At 38.1% G+C, this 16,450-nt stretch overlaps 2 protein-coding genes across 3 annotated transcripts; one reads left to right on the top strand and one right to left on the bottom strand.

The window, feature by feature from the left end:
• The first annotated feature begins 216 nt into the window (after window positions 1–216).
• LOC107800278 (MOB kinase activator-like 1A) lies at window positions 217–4,007 on the top strand. Its single transcript, XM_016623421.2, has 7 exons — window positions 217–380; window positions 667–715; window positions 912–1,020; window positions 1,472–1,565; window positions 3,173–3,306; window positions 3,387–3,550; window positions 3,692–4,007. The coding sequence occupies exons 1-7, from the start codon at window positions 355–357 to the stop codon at window positions 3,761–3,763; spliced, it is 648 nt and encodes a 215-aa protein (XP_016478907.1). The 5' UTR covers window positions 217–354; the 3' UTR covers window positions 3,764–4,007.
• Window positions 4,008–4,898: 891 nt separating this feature from the next.
• LOC107800279 (O-fucosyltransferase 35) lies at window positions 4,899–11,840 on the bottom strand. 2 transcript variants are annotated; one of them, XM_016623422.2, is made up of 9 exons: window positions 10,972–11,840; window positions 10,067–10,234; window positions 9,906–9,978; window positions 9,748–9,818; window positions 9,573–9,661; window positions 7,307–7,439; window positions 6,877–7,109; window positions 5,714–6,190; window positions 4,899–5,581 (listed from the first exon to the last, which is right to left on the bottom strand). In XM_016623422.2, exons 1-9 carry the CDS (start codon window positions 11,479–11,481, stop codon window positions 5,383–5,385), a joined length of 1,953 nt encoding a protein of 650 aa, XP_016478908.2. In that variant the 5' UTR covers window positions 11,482–11,840; the 3' UTR covers window positions 4,899–5,382. The 2 variants fall into 2 exon arrangements, with proteins under 2 accessions (XP_016478908.2, XP_016478909.2); XM_016623423.2 differs by having other exon boundaries at window positions 10,987–11,804.
• Window positions 11,841–16,450: the final 4,610 nt, after the last annotated feature.

Here is a 16,450-nt window from a genome sequence, read left to right as displayed (position 1 = left end):
CAGCTAGACATGGCGATGGAAAAGAAAGAAGACGACCTGGCTTCTTGGCCTATGCTATTTGTTCACATTCACATTCCTATATATATATATATATATTGTGTATATATATGTATATTTAACAGAGATAGATATTTGGGAGAGAGAGGGGAGAAGAAGTCTTTGTATCCTTCTTGACCTCTCCATTGCCAGTCTGTAATATACTCATTACTCATTATACACTTTTTTCTCGTTTTTTATACTCCATATAATATGATGATAATGACTAGTACTACAACACATATTGTATAAAAGCCTTCACCCTTTTTCCTTATTTAGACCAATCTTCATTACTCAATTGTCTCTAGCCAAAAAATCATGAGTCTTTTTGGCCTTGGAAGCAGGTATATACTACAACAATTTAATTTTGAATGATCTTTTACTTTCTGTGTTTGTTAATCTATTACTGTTTGTTGTTGTTAGGAAGTTAATTATACACTGTTTGGATTTACAATTTGTGAATTGTCTGTGTCCTAGTAATGGAATAGGCCTTCCATTCATTAGAAAGGATCAGTCTTTAATATTCTCAATCTTTTTGCATGTCCCCATTTTGGTTCTGTGGCTAATAGCAGAACTAATGTGTTTCTTTCGTTTTCCCACTTACTGGATAAATTATGGTTATTATTTCAGAAACCAGAAGACTTTTCGTCCTAAAAAGAATGCTCCATCAGGAAGCAAGGTTAGAATTTTGAGTTTAATAGTTCAATGATGTGTCTGTTCCTATAACATTTTCACCTCCTTTATCAATCTGTTCTTAGTTTAATAACCAAAGACACTACTTTGCAACAGCTAATTAATGAGTAATCCAACTGATAAATCATAATGATATTTGTTTATTATTGCTGTTGTGATTTGCTTCCTTTATCACAATGCAGGGCGCGCAGCTCAAAAAACACATAGATGCTACTTTGGGTAGTGGGAATTTGAGGGAAGCAGTACGGCTACCGCCTGGAGAAGATCTACATGAGTGGCTGGCTGTAAATAGTAAGTTTTCCATTTGTACTAATTAAGATACACCTATAAATATCCTTGCAAATTAGCTTCTATTGCTATTTTGATGGCAGTTGGCAGATGTGTCTGTCGCTTAAATCCAATCAGGGTATAACTAATTTCAGGTGGATAATTTGACATAGGCTTCTCATAATATCTCCTTGTTGACTTTTACAATACTGTATTTCTTCTCTATACTGTTGTGATTTGGATGCTTGCCGAGTGTCTACCGGAAACAGTCTCTCTACCTGCACAAGGTAGGACTAAGGCTGCGTAAACACTACCCTCCTTAGACCCCTATTTGTGAGATTACACTGGGTTTTTTGTTGTTGTTGTTGTTGTTATACCAATCGAAATGTTTTGGATACATCCATATGATGATTCCTGAATATCTTAAGCACCCTTCTATTGATCCTAACTTCTTATCTTTCTCTTTTTCCTACAGCTGTTGACTTTTTCAACCAAGTGAATATATTGTATGGCACTCTCACAGAATTCTGCACCTCATCAAGCTGTCCAACAATGTCTGCAGGGCCAAAGTAGGTTTCTCAATCTGTTCACTTTGTGGTAGATCCTCTTTATTATTTAGTACTTATGTTGCCATTACAGATATGTTTCACCACAACTTTTGTGATCATAATCGAATCTATTTTGTTTAGAATGGAGTTAAAGAGGACTAAATCACTCTAGGTATAAATCACATGACCGGCCATGTTGTATGGGGTTGAATGTTGGCCAGTCAAGATTTCACATATCCAGAAGATGAAAGTAGCAGAAATGAGGATGTTGAGATGGATGTGCGGGCACACTAGGATGGATAAGATTAGGAATGAGGATATTCGGAAGGGGTGGGCATGGCTCCCGTGGATGACAAGATGCGGGAAGCGAGGCTTAGGTGATTCGGGCACATGCGGAGGAGGAGCCTAGATGCTCCGGTTAGGAGGTGTGAGCGTTTGGCTCTAGCAGTTACGAGAAGAGGTAGAGGGCGGCCTAAGAAGTACTGGGGCGAGGTGATCAGGCAGGACATAGCGCAACTTCATATTTTCGAGGACATTGCCCTTGATAGGAAGGTGTGGAGGTCGAGCATTAGGGTTGTAGGTTAGGGGGTAGTCGAGCGTTTCTCCTCGCTGCGCCGGCTAGTCTGATAGTGTTTCGTCTAGGACTGCTAGCGGTTTTTGTTGTGTTTCACTTTCTTTTCTTTCTTTTTTTTCACATTTTGGCCTTTCCATTTATTTGTTGTATTTTATGATGCTGATACTATTTTTCTGGTTTCTGTTGGGGTTTCGGATCAATAGTCTCAGAGTCGAGGGTCTCCCGGAAACAGCCTCTCTATTCCTTCGGGGTAGGGGTAAGGTCTGCGTACATTCTACCCTCCCCAGACCCCACTAGTAGGATTCTACTGGGTTGTTGTTGTTGTTGTATAACGATAAAACATGAAAAGTCGTCCATTTCTTGCCATTCCTAACTGCTATATTTGTTTGGGATTATTGTCCCAGAAACTTTAGCACCTATCTGTTATTTCAAGTTCTCAACTTCTCTGAAAGTGATAGGATGTTCAGATGTTGCAATGTTTCCCCAACCAACAAAGTCTAACAATTAGACAACCTCCTATCCATAGGATTGTAGTGATCGACAGAGGTCATGCTCCAATCTTTTTTTCAATTTCTACCGGCGAGATGCTAAGTCGTTGTTTCTATATGTACAGAGAATCTATCAGTAGAATGACTTCCTTTGGAGAACTGTAATATGATGGAACATACTGCAAAGCAGCCACAGAATGAAAATATGATGCCAATAATTTAGCGCCCTTGAGCTTTCCTCATCATTTGACCAACACATTTGACATTACATTATCTTGGTTTATGTTTTATGCGGTAAAAGATGCTTCATCATTCCCTGCATATATATCAAAACTGTTCAAGTAAATATGAGTGAAGTGCACCTCTTCAAGCAGCATTTCTAGTCTGGCAACCATTCTAAATTGTACATAACTTATGCCAGAGAATGGTTGATCACACCATAACCACATTGTCTTACTGGATCAACTTGTGTAACTCTAACCTCTCATGAATTAAATAGAAATTCCAATGAAATATTTTCTAATTGTGGCGTGATTGATAAATTTTTGGTATATAACTTTTGGCAGGTACGAGTATCGTTGGGCTGATGGAGTTAATATAAAGAAACCCATAGAAGTTTCTGCTCCAAAATATGTGGATTATTTGATGAGTTGGATAGAAACTCAGCTAGATGATGAATCAACTTTTCCCCAAAATTTGGGTGAGTAATTTCTCTTTATGATGTGCATAATACTCCGATCAAGATTTCCAGTTCTCTGTCTGATCAATTCTATGCTACAGGTACACCGTTTCCATCTAATTTTCAGGATGTGGTGAAGACAATATTTAAGCGATTATTTCGTGTATATGCTCATATCTATCATTCACATTTCCAAAAGATTATCAGTCTAAAGGAAGAAGCTCATATGAACACTTGCTTTAAGCACTTTGTTCTGTTCACATGGGTGAGTTTATAGTACATTTCATGTTATTCATTTAATGCATTTCATGAATTTATCGCGCATCATATCTCTAAAAGTAGAATGTGACCAATGTTGAGTGATTGAGGAAAACTAAAGTTCTAACTTAGATCTTGCTTAATACAGGAATTCCGCTTAATTGACAAGGCAGAACTAGCACCTCTCTATGAGCTTGTTGAGTCTATTCTGCAGCTTTAGCGCCGTGCTGTAATTCATTTTCTACTTTCTTTTTTCTTTCTTTCAATGATTCATTGATTAGTTTGAGTGGAGAGAAGATGGTTGTGTTGATGGATGGGAAACCCAAAAAGTGTGGTAACCTGTTCCAGAATTTACTTCATTTATAAGAATTTCATTGTTTGATATGGAATTGTAGTGCCTTATAGATGTTGCTAGCACTCTCTGTAATTGATTAAGCTATTCTACAAAAGTGTGTTACTGTAAAGGAAATGGCATATTTTATATCTTAGCTCAAATAGTTCATTTGATGAAAGGCAATGCTAGTCCACTGGATTTTGTTATATTTGAAATTTGGAGGTTAACTGAGCTTTCCAAGCTATGGATAATGCAATGTGAGTTCCTTTTTACTGCACTTACAATTGAGTATTGACCATTTGTTTCCTCCTAGTAACTTTACATAATAATTTAGGCAAAGTTAAGTGATTTTTTCGTTACAAAAATTATATAGCGACTTTGGTGTAAGTGACTATTCGTGAAATTACCAAATTTTAGACTCACGGATGTGTAAAGCATATCGCTTTTCGCATATCACTTAACCCGATCACCCTTCCATCCAGAGAAGGTAAGTTCAAAACTTAATTATTTCTTTTTCTACTTATTCACATCCTCACTCGAATAAGACAAAAGCCTTCGAACTTATAGTCACTCCCCCAAACATCTTTCTATTACACTCTGTCCGACATCGTCACGAGTAAGCCCCCCCTATGTTTTTCAATCGACTTTTTTTATTGTGAATCCGTTCGACATATATGCCTTTACTCGGGCCTTAAAACAGCAGAGAAAGGTTCTTTCACTCTGCGCTTACTGCAAACCTTAAATTTTAGAAAACACAACTGGCTTGCTCTTTCCAATTCTGTGTAGTTGCAATTTTTTTTTCCCTTTAATAGCGCTCTCGTCTGTGTGACTTTTTGTTAACTTAAGCAAAGTTTTAATCTTTTTATAACAAGAAAATTGTCTAGCGGCTTTCGTCTTCGGGATACTTAAGTAAAGTTGAGTGACTTTTTCAGTACAAAAATAGTTTAGCTACTTTATTGAAATAAAATGAAAGTTAAGTGACCATCCCTCAAATTAACCCCAAAATTGTCAATCGGACACGTTTTATAAAGTGAGATATTCAAGAGGCCCATAAAAAAGATGCTGTAAAATTTAACAATATAATGTGGTCATTTGTATCTCAAGAAACAATAGTCTATATCAACCACCTACAAATCTATAATTTGGACTTTGCAGGGTGCATATACTGCCATATCTGGATATTGGCAGCTCCAACCTCCCTTGCCAAGAATGTATCATGGAAAACGTCCGATCAATAAAAATGACTAATGCCTTTGTATGGTTGAAAGGTATACTTGACTCTGCACCAGCAGCAAATCGCTGAACTTGACCTCGTTGGTCTGCTGCATATATACATGTCACCCATTCCTAAACAGCGACAACTTCTATCCCAGTGAGATGAATTCTTTAGAAAAGACTCAATCCGCATGCTCTCGAACCATATTCATAGCAATACCTCCCATGGTTTCCCAGACTGAACTCCTAGGAGATCAAGAAACTAAATACTTGATTCTCAAGCTGCTTTACTATCTATATGTTTTCTCGCATATACAGCCAGGAAAGGGATTCGCATAAAAGCTCTCTTCCAGCTTCGGAAATTCACCTGGCTCCCTCGTGTAAGGAGCACCAGCACGAGGCTCATGAAGCTTTTTTACTTTGGAGCTGAATTTCTCCCACGAAATCTTACCATTATCAAGTTCATCAACTAGCTTCACAAAATTCATCCTGCAAATAGGATGATTGAGTTAGGTCGAAAAAATAACTTCAACTTGGGAATATTGCATTCTCATAGTTTGAGAAAAATAAAATCTGTCATTGTTAGATAGGGATAGGAAGATAGCAAGAATAACTAATTACCTGTCTGGACTAATAGTTTTCTTAAAGTTTTCAAAGCGCCTATGACCTTGCACTGCCTTAGCCATATTTCCATCGTAGGTGTAAAGGAAAACATCACTCTGAAGAGCAACAACATAGTCCAAACCAGCCAGCATATTTTGGTGATGCTCAAAAGGATTCAATTCCTCCTCCGTTGAAAGAGTTGAATGGGAAAAGATGTTTGGGAAATTATCCAGAAGAGGTTCCATGCTTCCGTTCCCATAAGCTTCACCAGCCACCATGTAAATCCTGGTGCTCGACGGGAATCCCAGACCCTTAAGCAGAAGGGCAGTCTCCCTCGGGGTCAAAGGGCAACCACCAAGCTTTCTTTTTTCTGCACCATCAATTTCCTTTTCTTTCCAATGCCCGACCTCATAGCGCATCCTACGGAGTTCTTCATCCTCTTCAGCTGTCAAATTATGACTGCAGCCTGTAAAAGCAAGCATATCCTTCTCATACCTGCAAGTAGCATAGTTAACTGATTACGTGAAAAGGGTACAGAAAGAACAGTTCAAGCAGGAAAAGAAAAACTTGATAGCAAATGCTTCAGCTAATCAGCACTAAAATTTGTGCACTCACCAACCGATTTGACTTTATAAAACCATCATGGTACTTGAGAAACAAATCTAACTGCATTTATCTTATTTTACAACTTTGCAGTCACCTTCTTTCAAAATATACAGTCACAGTCGTTGCTTTAAGAGTGCAAAAGGCATACAAGATTAGAAAGAAAAGCTTAGATAGCGGTATCCAATTAAAGCAACTAATAAATACTGACCCTGCAAAAATAATGACCTCAAAATTTTATAGAACTTTTGGCCTGGTTCATTTACAGTGGTCTAGAGAGAGTATACAAGTGCATGCTACATAAGAATACATACATGCCGTGGTTTAATTGCCATTTTTTAAAACAGAGCTATTGCAATAAACGGCATGTCTGGCTACATCAATTGGCCTGATCATTCAAATGAAAAGTGGCATCAAAATTTTTGTCCTCATTCTCTTCTTCATCCTTAGGGATGTTTGACTTGCACTATATTCATTTTAGACCCTCGCATTAATTAAAGCAGTGGACGAACAACAAAAGAGCTGTATGTCGCTATAGCTCTAACAGCTGTGAGAAAGAGATAACCACCGAAACTGACCTTAAATGGAGAGCAAGATAAGGACTTCCATCTTGTCGCATCCTTGAAACCAGAATCCTTCCCAAATTTTCTATCGGCGCAGAGTATTTTAGTGCTTGGTAATTTACACGGCATCTCAGCTTCTGAATAGAATTGGGAATCCCATTGTTGGCTATCCGAGAATCAGTATGAGTAAAATACATTACTTTGTGCTGCTTCAAAAGAGGGAGGACCTCTGATTTATAATAACTAACCTGATCAAATAAGTGAAGTATGTAAGTATGGCATGATACTCAATTACTCATCACCACACAATAATTTTCAAATTCAATGTTAGTTTCACGGTTCACTCAAAGGAGTACCCACAACCATGTTAAAAATACACACACACTCATTAGAGCCCTTATTCTTGAACCTATTATTGGATCAATCAATCAGTTAAGGACTTCACCTTAGACCAAGATATTGGTGTTTTGTTAAAAGGCTCAGTTCCAGCAAATTCTGGTGGTAATGTCTCGACAATGTGGATGTCATCCTTCAGAGTTTCAATGAAGTGCTTCCAGTCAAAAAGATCTTTGAAGCCACTGCATCGAGGAAATAATGGAAGAGATTAAGGGGAGCCAAGTCAAGAAGAACATCTATATGATGACTTGAATTAAACATGAGTTATAGATAAAGCATCTGAAAATAGAACAATCGTAAGCCCTTTGTTATTCTATTGTTGGTGATTGCAAGAGAGGAGAATGCTAGTTGTCTATATTTAAATTTAGAAAACAACACCAAGGAATTTGGTGGGATGGATGTGTTGACCCTTAACCAGAGATATTAGGTTTGAGCCTTTGAGGATGGAGAAACTCCTGGTATGAAGCGCCTCCCCCTTTAGTGACCCTACGCAGTGTGAATGTCAGACCAGTGTGTTTCGGATATAGGATGCATAAAGCAGAAGCCTAAAATAAATATATTAAGTTCTTCCATCTCTACCAGTTTGCGATTTTTGATAAGGTGATTCATACAGGTTTAAATAGTATTAAAGAAAGTAAAGTTCATGGTTCCATTCTCAGTGCCACCCCAGAACAAAATATCTCACATGCTTGCCACAAATAAAGGAAAAAACATATAATCAAACATGCATGTGAGGGAATGTGTTGTAAACCTAAAATTAAAAAAAGTATCTCCTCTTTAATAAATTAAACTTTTGGATGAGACAGTTCACATAATTCAACGGGAGAATTGATAGAGAGAGAAGGGGAGGGAGGTTGTACATCTCTAAACACAAATTAAAGTGGAAAAGCAATCTTTAAGAAGATATAAGATGGACAATCTTTAATTACAAGTACGCACAGTTGCTTTTATTAACATATAAAAAACCTGCATTTTTCCATTGCTACTGATTTGCCAAGTTTAGAATGCTATATTCAAGTGTTTTAACTTTTCAGCTATGTTGGCTATTCCGAGAAGAGCTGAAGCAGACTGCAGATGGTGATTTTGCTTCATAAGTTAAGGTGGTCTGACCTTCAACTCTAACTGCCTTAAAATATAGATCCACACACACAATGTATACACCCCTGCATACATAGTTGTTAACTAACAGAAAAACGAAAAGAAAAGTAACTGCCTATTTTGTAGCCTAAGGATGAACTTCCTCAATGCCTTGTGTCTTAAAGGAGATCCTTTGAAATTGAAACGGTGATGAGTAATTTTTATTTATTTCTTAGTAGCTTTGTTTCAAGGTTTCCTATGCACCATCATTACTAGCCAACTAATTTCTAGACACATGAACCTATAAGCAAATTGAGTACTAGACTCATTCTTTACCATCTCCCTTTGAAGCCAGATCTTCCATCATTGCATCCTTCATAAATCATGCCATCTAGCTCTAGATACTTAACACACATCCTAAACAGATTTATCAGTCTCAACCACTGACCCATGCTTCCATTCATCAAGTGGCAACCACTTTTTCTCTACTGGTGACCACAGTAGTGTAATATCTGTCAAGAAAAGTTGCTATAAAGGATAGCATCCCCAGTCAAAATTTGTTAATTTAACAGTAAATACCAGATTACAATGTGGATGAAGAACATTTTCCTCATTTGTATATTGGTTATAGGCTTGTAAAAACGGATCGACTACTACTATGTGGTTAACCTAACGAGATTCTCTTAAATACCATTGGCCAGACAGTGGATTCACTCATTCTTGCTTATTTCTCCATAAATGATTTGCAATAACTTCGAGAATAAGGGAAGAAACTTCATGTCTATAACAGGACTTCCGCAAACTGTAAAGGGGCTCCAGCTACCCCATACACCTTTTTATGCTTTTGATGTCATGCCAAAATAGGAGTCCACAAAAGAGCTATTTTCTTCTTTTTTCTTCATTTAAACTTTGATGTTTTTCTTTTGTTCTCCTAGTTAGATCTCGAATAATTTTCGATTAAAGCTAGAGGCATGAACTTGTTAGCACGCAAGTATTTCAACTTGGGACCGTCACCAACCATTTAAGGGAGAAACTAAGCTTTATCAATAAAGTGAGAAACTAAGAACAAACAATCCAACACAGGTAATTTTGGATATTCATACTACAATATGTGCTGTGTGTGGTGGGTATCTTCCAAAACTTTTGCCATATCAAAACTCAGAGCAAAATAACCATTTCAAAAGTGGTAGTGATGATCTTATGAATGTGAATCCAAAGAGGTGATAGAAGCAGAGTACCTTTCATCTGCCCAGTAGGATGTATGATCAAGAGATGGAAGCACAAGAGTTGCCTTCATGATTTTAGCAACAGCTACCATATCACAGATCTGCATTCTAGAATTATTTGTTTATCAGATGGAGATGATAGGAATATTTAACAAAAGGAACTGAAGCATGAAAACTATAACCAGACCCCAAATCTCATTTGATTTAAGCCACCATTTGCATTTATCAGAAGGTAACCATTTGTCTTTGCATCAACCACTGCCAAAGAAAGCAAAAAGGATGAGGGAAAGGTATAAAAAGTTAGGAGGCAGGATAAAAATGAATCTTAATGGTTCAGAAGTTTACGTTTCTGACTCTTTGTCCGCTCAATGCATTGAGTGAAATTTTCACTATTAGGTTTCAACCATATTTCTGAATACTGAAAAAGGAAAAGAAAACAACATTTGGTGATGCTTTCTCTAGTACATTCAGTCTTAACAATACGGAAGATTTGTGATATGACTTACATCTAAGATGTTGTTATGGTTACCAACCACGCCTGATGCAACCATACTTAGAGTCTGTTCCACATGATTCCGTTCTCCACCATTTTCGATATCTCCATCCATATTTCTATAGGCATGCGAGCTTTGATCCCTTAGATTTTGCTGACTGACCAGTGAGTCATATGAATCCTATTACACAATGTCGAACAGTTTAAAAAACATAACTTCACTGATGCAATAGTATTGACATAATAGTGCAGAACAGCGTTTCATAACTAAGAGACCTGGCTAATAAAGAAACTCATGGTCAAAATCTAAAACAACCCAATTCTACCTGCCTATTTCAACATTTTGTTCATTCTCTATGTAATATATGCTTTGTTGTATATGCTTCACCTAGAGCCTGATACTTCTATTTTATCACTCTTCTGGAAATTCTCTTCAAAGCAGAATAAATATCATAGTGCCACATCTTTGCTGTTAAAATAAGTGGGAATCATTCAATGGATATGTTCAGAAGATATTCTATGAAACACCAACTAAATTGAAGTTTTACCAAAGGCAAGCATCCGGACAGCATACTATAAAGAGAAACAGCAACAACAATATCAATGCCAAGTAAGTCGGTTTCAACTACATGAATCCTCACTGTCCATGTTTCTCCATTTAAGCTCAATTCTTGTCATCATCATATAAAGAGAAACAAACCATAGAAAAAGATTGACCACTACTAAGAAACAATGCCTCCACAATAACAGAAAGTAAACACATATTTAATCATCCAAAACTAAGTACTAAATATTAAACTCCAATTGATCCTAAGGGCAAACAAAATAAAACCAGATTTGAAGAAAAAACAAATGAATATGCTCCAGCAATTTAACCCATGGGAGTCAAGAAATTCATTTGTAGAACTAAAAATTAACCTGACTATACGCAACTCTATCAATAGCAGATCCAAACCATCCATAAGCACAAAACTTAAGAACACCCAAAAACAAGCACATCCCACAAAACACCAGAAACATCCAGTGGCCCAACTTCCTCCTCCCTTTCAATTCCAATCCAAAACCAAAATCCACACTCAAAGATTCCAACTTTTTCCTCAAATGCACCCTTTGAATAACATTACTCAAATGGGTTTGCTTCTTTTCCACTAAAATCTCATACCCATCAGCAGCAAGATTCGAATTTGTTGTTTCAGATCTGGGTGAGTTGAGTACATCAATCTCATGATGAGTATTCAAAGTAGTACTACCAGTAGTGCTGCTGGTACTACTTGTATTTTGCGTAGTTTGGTTAGTATTGTTGCGTTTGAAAGAGTGGGCTCTTCGAGTCATTGGACCCGAAAATCGTGGGCTGTTGACCCGCTGCGGAACGCCATCTGTGGCGGTGCTGTGGTGGTGGCTATGGTGGTTGTTATGGTGATGCCCCATTTTCTTTTCTTTTTTAAAAAAAATCAACAGTATGAATACATTAGCTGTAGACTGTAGTGATTATTTATGTAGATATGTATTAAGGAGCAGTGATGATTGGCATTAATGGAGAGGAAGTGGTGGGGGTGAGCAGAAGAAATACAAGAGATATTTCCTCGTAGTAAAAGGGAGGGGAGAATTTATCTGGTTTTAAATGCTTTTACCAATGAAAGAGGAGTTGTTTAGCAGAGCCGCCATTTTCAACTACTTTTGAGGTACTTACAGAACGCGGATCACTACATCGCCCCTCGCTGGTCAAAGAAAAATAGAATATACATCATCCCTCACTCGTTTTCTAAGGCCGTTTTTTTTCTTAACTAATACTTCCTTTGTTTCACTTTGTTTATCCTACTTTCACTTAGCACATAATTTAATAAAGAAATAGTATCTTTGAAACTTGTAATTTTAAATATTACAAAATATTTGGGTGGTTATACAAATTTTTGAAATTTATGATCTTAAACATGTCATAGCAATCGTGTGACTACATAAGGTTTTTATTTTAATAGCAAGCATTAATGATTGCTTCCACGGCTCAAATTTGTAATCTATATGTCGCACGAATATAACTTTATCGTTGATTCATGCGTCTACTTCTGTCCTTCATATGAAATCATTGATGTGGTTTGTTTATTTTCTCACCACCTAATTATATATGATTTCTTTTTTCTTGTACATTCATAAATATAAAAATTTAAATATTGTATCTACAAAATATTACTCGTAAAAATTCTTAATTTATTTGTAATATATTTATTTGATGAAATATAAAATCTAGGGACCGTGCTAGTAGGCAATGATATTCTAATATTATGGCTAGCGGTAGAGGTGGTAGCTAATAGAGCTTGTTAATAGTAGTGATTGTGCAGCATGGATTAGTGAAGAATGAAAGAGAGAAGATGTTCATAGCTTATTGTTGGCAGGTGTTGGTTTTTATATTAGAGTGAACGGCGGATTACAACAAGAAAAAATTTTAGAGAGAGAAAAATCATACCTCTCTCTACTCTCTAACCAAACATCATCCCAAATGGCCACATCCCCACTCCCGGCGGAGGACCCAACCTCCAAAATCCCACCTGAACCGCCCGACTTCCCTATGAAAGTCACTCAAATTGAGATGGACGAAGACACTCATCAGAAAAACTCTTTCAAATAGATCCTACTGGAAAGGAACTTAATTTCATCCACATCATATGCACTAAATCACTCTCCCCTTGTTCGAATTAAACGCGGGGAATATCCCCATCCTTTTGACAAAGGAAGACAAGAACAAGTTGTACGTCCCCGGAAACACTCCTTAATAGTGAAACTATTTGGGAGGAAAATCCCCCACCAGTTGTTGCGAGCAAAGCTTGCACAATTATGGAAACCCATTGAACCCCTAACACTAATCGACCTAGGGTGGGATTTTTTTCATTGTCAAATTCAACCTTGAAGAAAGCATGAACAAAGTTATAATAGATGAGCCTTGGTTTGTGACGTGCCACTTCCTATCTATACGAAAGTGGGAACCTAAGTTTGTTCCAGTGGAATTCAAACTAGCTATTACGGTAATTTGGATCATACTCCCACATCTATCAATAGAATTTTATGATAGAGCAATCCTAGAACAATTGGGCAATATAAATTGGCAAAATACTAAAAATAAACATATGTACCTCTTCCACCCTAAGTGGGAGGTATGCTTGGATCTATGTCCAGGTTCCACTCGACATCCCCGTCACCATCTCTGTTACCATTGGCACCCAAAATCTACCTATCCTATATGAGGGAGAAGGGATACTCTGAAAGGTATGTGGGAGAATTGGTCATACCTTACGATACTACTCATTCCTCCCCAAGCCTAATGAAACCAATAGCCCGATTGACCCAACAACTACCACCCCAAGCGACGGCACAATCCTAGACGAAGACTCTCTATGGCGGACAGTTCCATTCACGCGGAACAAAAAAGGACTACACAAGGGAAATCGCGCATATCGACCGGCCGGAGCAACAACGGAGCAGACCCCAACCTAGGTAAAATGGTACAATGAAGATACATGTACGTTCCTTGATCTGGTAGCCACCACCACTAACGGGAGCATCCCTAAGGCCCAAAAACAAATTGACCAAGGTAACCAGATGGGCTCTCTGGGCCGGGCTATAGGAACCAACAAGATTTGAGGCAAACTTGGGCCAATACTGATAAAGTCCCAGCATCACAAACGGGCCAAGTCAAATCAACTGCCCCCTCCCCCCTCCCATACGCCACACACGCCAAAAATACTAGGTTGAAACGGCATCAGCCTAAGTCAGGCACAATTCCAAAACATGCCATTTCAGGGAATATTTCCACCCTTAAAATCACAATCCAATCTACAAGAATGAGATTAAAGATCCCCCCCCCCCGGACTCTTGTCTATCCAAATCCGGTACTCTTACACATAAAGAGAGTATCTATTTTTTGGAAAGAATATCAGTGCAACCCCACCCCAAAATGGCCCACACTCCCCCAAAGGGCCACAAATATCGTGCCTACACCAGCACCACACACAATTCACTCCAAACTCTTCTCCGACCTTGCCTCTTCCAGTAGAGGTAATCAATTGTCTGTTACTAATCTAATGCCCAATGCTACCAACGAGGTGACACACCTTGTCAATCTCTCCAGATTTGCAGAAGGCAAATCACCTCACACGAACCCCAAGGAAGAGATGGATTATAACCGAGCTCTCACCTCTGTCATTACTCAAAATCAAACTAACAGTCTCCTCCAAGTTGACCTTTCCAATAGAGAACAACCCTCCCTCTTCCCAAGCACAAACCACAACCATGCTAACCATCTCATCCACCCACTGTCATCGGATCTCATGTCGGAATTGTGGTTGAAGATGGTCTTCCAAGGACACTCCCAAAACCTCCAAATGATGGTAGGGTATGTTCCGATGGAAATAACCATCCAAAACCCTTGATACCTAGCTCACATGGCGACCCAGCTTCTCCACCAGGGTCTGGCAAACTTTGGACACCAACTATGGATATCCACACTACTCCAAGCCCAATACATGGGGAACCAACAGCCCTGTCACTACTCAACTCAAATTCGATGCTCAATTATAGTCCTTTGATGTGGGCAAGTCTGGAGGGATTGTGCTTATGTGAAAAGATGAGTTGGTTAAGCTCGAGTAAGTTGCCACCACCCCACAGGGTGTGCATGTTATGGTTAAGGTACCCCCCTCTAAATGGCCTTTTTCTGCTATATGTGCTAGTAGCAGTGTAAATAATAGGAATGGACTTTGGAATTTGTTAGAGGGCCTAATATCTGTATACATGGGTAGTTGGCTTGTTGGAGGGACTTCAATGAACTCCTAAAAGCCAGCGATAAGTTTGGGGCCAATAGCTTGAACACTAATAGAAGCAACATGTTCTTAAAATGTTTAAACAGTTGTAAACTAGTTTATCTAGGATTCAAAGGTTCAAAATACACTTGATCTAATAAAAGATACACCAACAGACATGATCTGATCCTGGAAAGACTTGATAGATGCTTTGCCACTAATGAATGGATAAAATAATTTTCTACCTCAACTGTTACCTATCTACCTAGCACACTCTGACCACTGTCCTTTTTTCTCAAGCTTAATCAATCAGAGTCAGAACAAGGCCAACAAGACTTTTAAGTTTGAGTCTATGTGGTGCAATCATCCAAAATTCCTACCAATAGTGCAAGATAGCTTTACAACAAATACTAATATTCTGAGAGCTACTACTGCTTTTACTAATAGGGTGGCTGGTTGGAATAAGCATGTATTTGACAACATTTTCCATAGGAAAAGGCATATCCTAACTAGATTAGCTGGCATCCAGAAGTCCAATGTCTATCCATTTAGTACATTCCTCCAGGATTTAGAAGCAAAACTCCAACAGGATTTCTCTGTCATTCTTAAGAGTGAAGAGGACTTCTGAAAGCTTAAATCAAGAATTAATTGGTTGAGTAAGGGTGATGCCAACACAAAATTCTTTCACATATCCACACTTAACAAAAGAAGGAGGAATCGGATCATGTCTTTAAAAGATGAGGTTGGGAACATAATCCATGACCCCCAATACATTAAGGACACAATCTTAAACTACTTCACTAGGATTTATGCCACTGGCCATCAATGCTTCAAATTGCACTATAACCACATTACTGATGAAGCTAATATCATGTCTAGCAGGGAGCAGAACATCATTGACTCTCCCCTTAGGCTGTCAGAGATTAAGCGTGTCATGCTTTCCTCCAAGGCCATGAAGGCACCTGGGCCTGATGGACTTCATCCTCTTTTCTACCAGAAGTACTGTCACATTTTTTCTAGTAAAGTCATCCAATACTGCCACAATGTCTTCTCCACTTGTATAATTCCATCTGAAATAAACAAAACCAATATTTGCCTCATTCATAAGTGCCCTAATGCCACCATGCTGGGAAACTTCAGACTAATAGGTTTGTGCAACACAATGTATAAACTGATCACTAAGATTATTGCCAATAGAATCAAACCCATGTTGCACAACATCATTAGCCCAACTCAAGCAAGTTTTTTAGCTAATAGAAGGGTTGCTGACAATGCCATTGTGATACAAGTGTACATTACCCATTTCCAAAGAATGAAAGGAAAAATGCCAATATGATCCTAAAAGTAGACTTAGAAAAGGCCTTTGACAGGTTGGAGTGGTCTTTCATCATAGAATCCCTCATTTTTTCAATTTCCCCACCAAATAATCACTTTAATCATGTCTTATCTAACTACAAATTCCATCTCCATTATTGTCAATGATACTCAGACTAGCTTCTTCCATCCTAGTAGGGGCATTAGGCAGGGAGATCCTATCTCACCTTACTTGTTCATCATATGTATGGAAAGGCTTTCCAGAAATAAAGACAGTGTTCTTACTGACAAGGAAT

This window comes from Nicotiana tabacum, chromosome 2 (genome assembly GCF_000715075.1).
Source record: "Nicotiana tabacum cultivar K326 chromosome 2, ASM71507v2, whole genome shotgun sequence".
In the NCBI taxonomy this organism is placed as follows: domain Eukaryota; kingdom Viridiplantae; phylum Streptophyta; class Magnoliopsida; order Solanales; family Solanaceae; genus Nicotiana; species Nicotiana tabacum.
The sequence above is the reverse complement of the archived record's forward strand: the minus strand, read 5'-3'. Positions and strand labels throughout refer to the sequence as shown.

What these genes read in the sequence shown, in the direction of transcription:
- LOC107800279 (XM_016623422.2), bottom strand. Translation starts at nt 11,481, where the DNA reads ATGGGGCATCACCATAACAACCACCATAGCCACCACCACAGCACCGCC. An exon ending in GCGGACAAAGAGTCAGAAAC is followed by an intron (nt 9,819 to 9,905) that starts GTAAACTTCTGA and finishes TTTCTTTGGCAG; the next exon opens with TGGTTGATGCAAAGACAAAT. An exon ending in AAAACTATTAGTCCAGACAG is followed by an intron (nt 5,582 to 5,713) that starts GTAATTAGTTAT and finishes TCCTATTTGCAG; the next exon opens with GATGAATTTTGTGAAGCTAG.
- LOC107800278 (XM_016623421.2), top strand. Translation starts at nt 355, where the DNA reads ATGAGTCTTTTTGGCCTTGGAAGCAG. An exon ending in ATGCTCCATCAGGAAGCAAG is followed by an intron (nt 716 to 911) that starts GTTAGAATTTTG and finishes ATCACAATGCAG; the next exon opens with GGCGCGCAGCTCAAAAAACA. An exon ending in ACAATGTCTGCAGGGCCAAA is followed by an intron (nt 1,566 to 3,172) that starts GTAGGTTTCTCA and finishes AACTTTTGGCAG; the next exon opens with GTACGAGTATCGTTGGGCTG.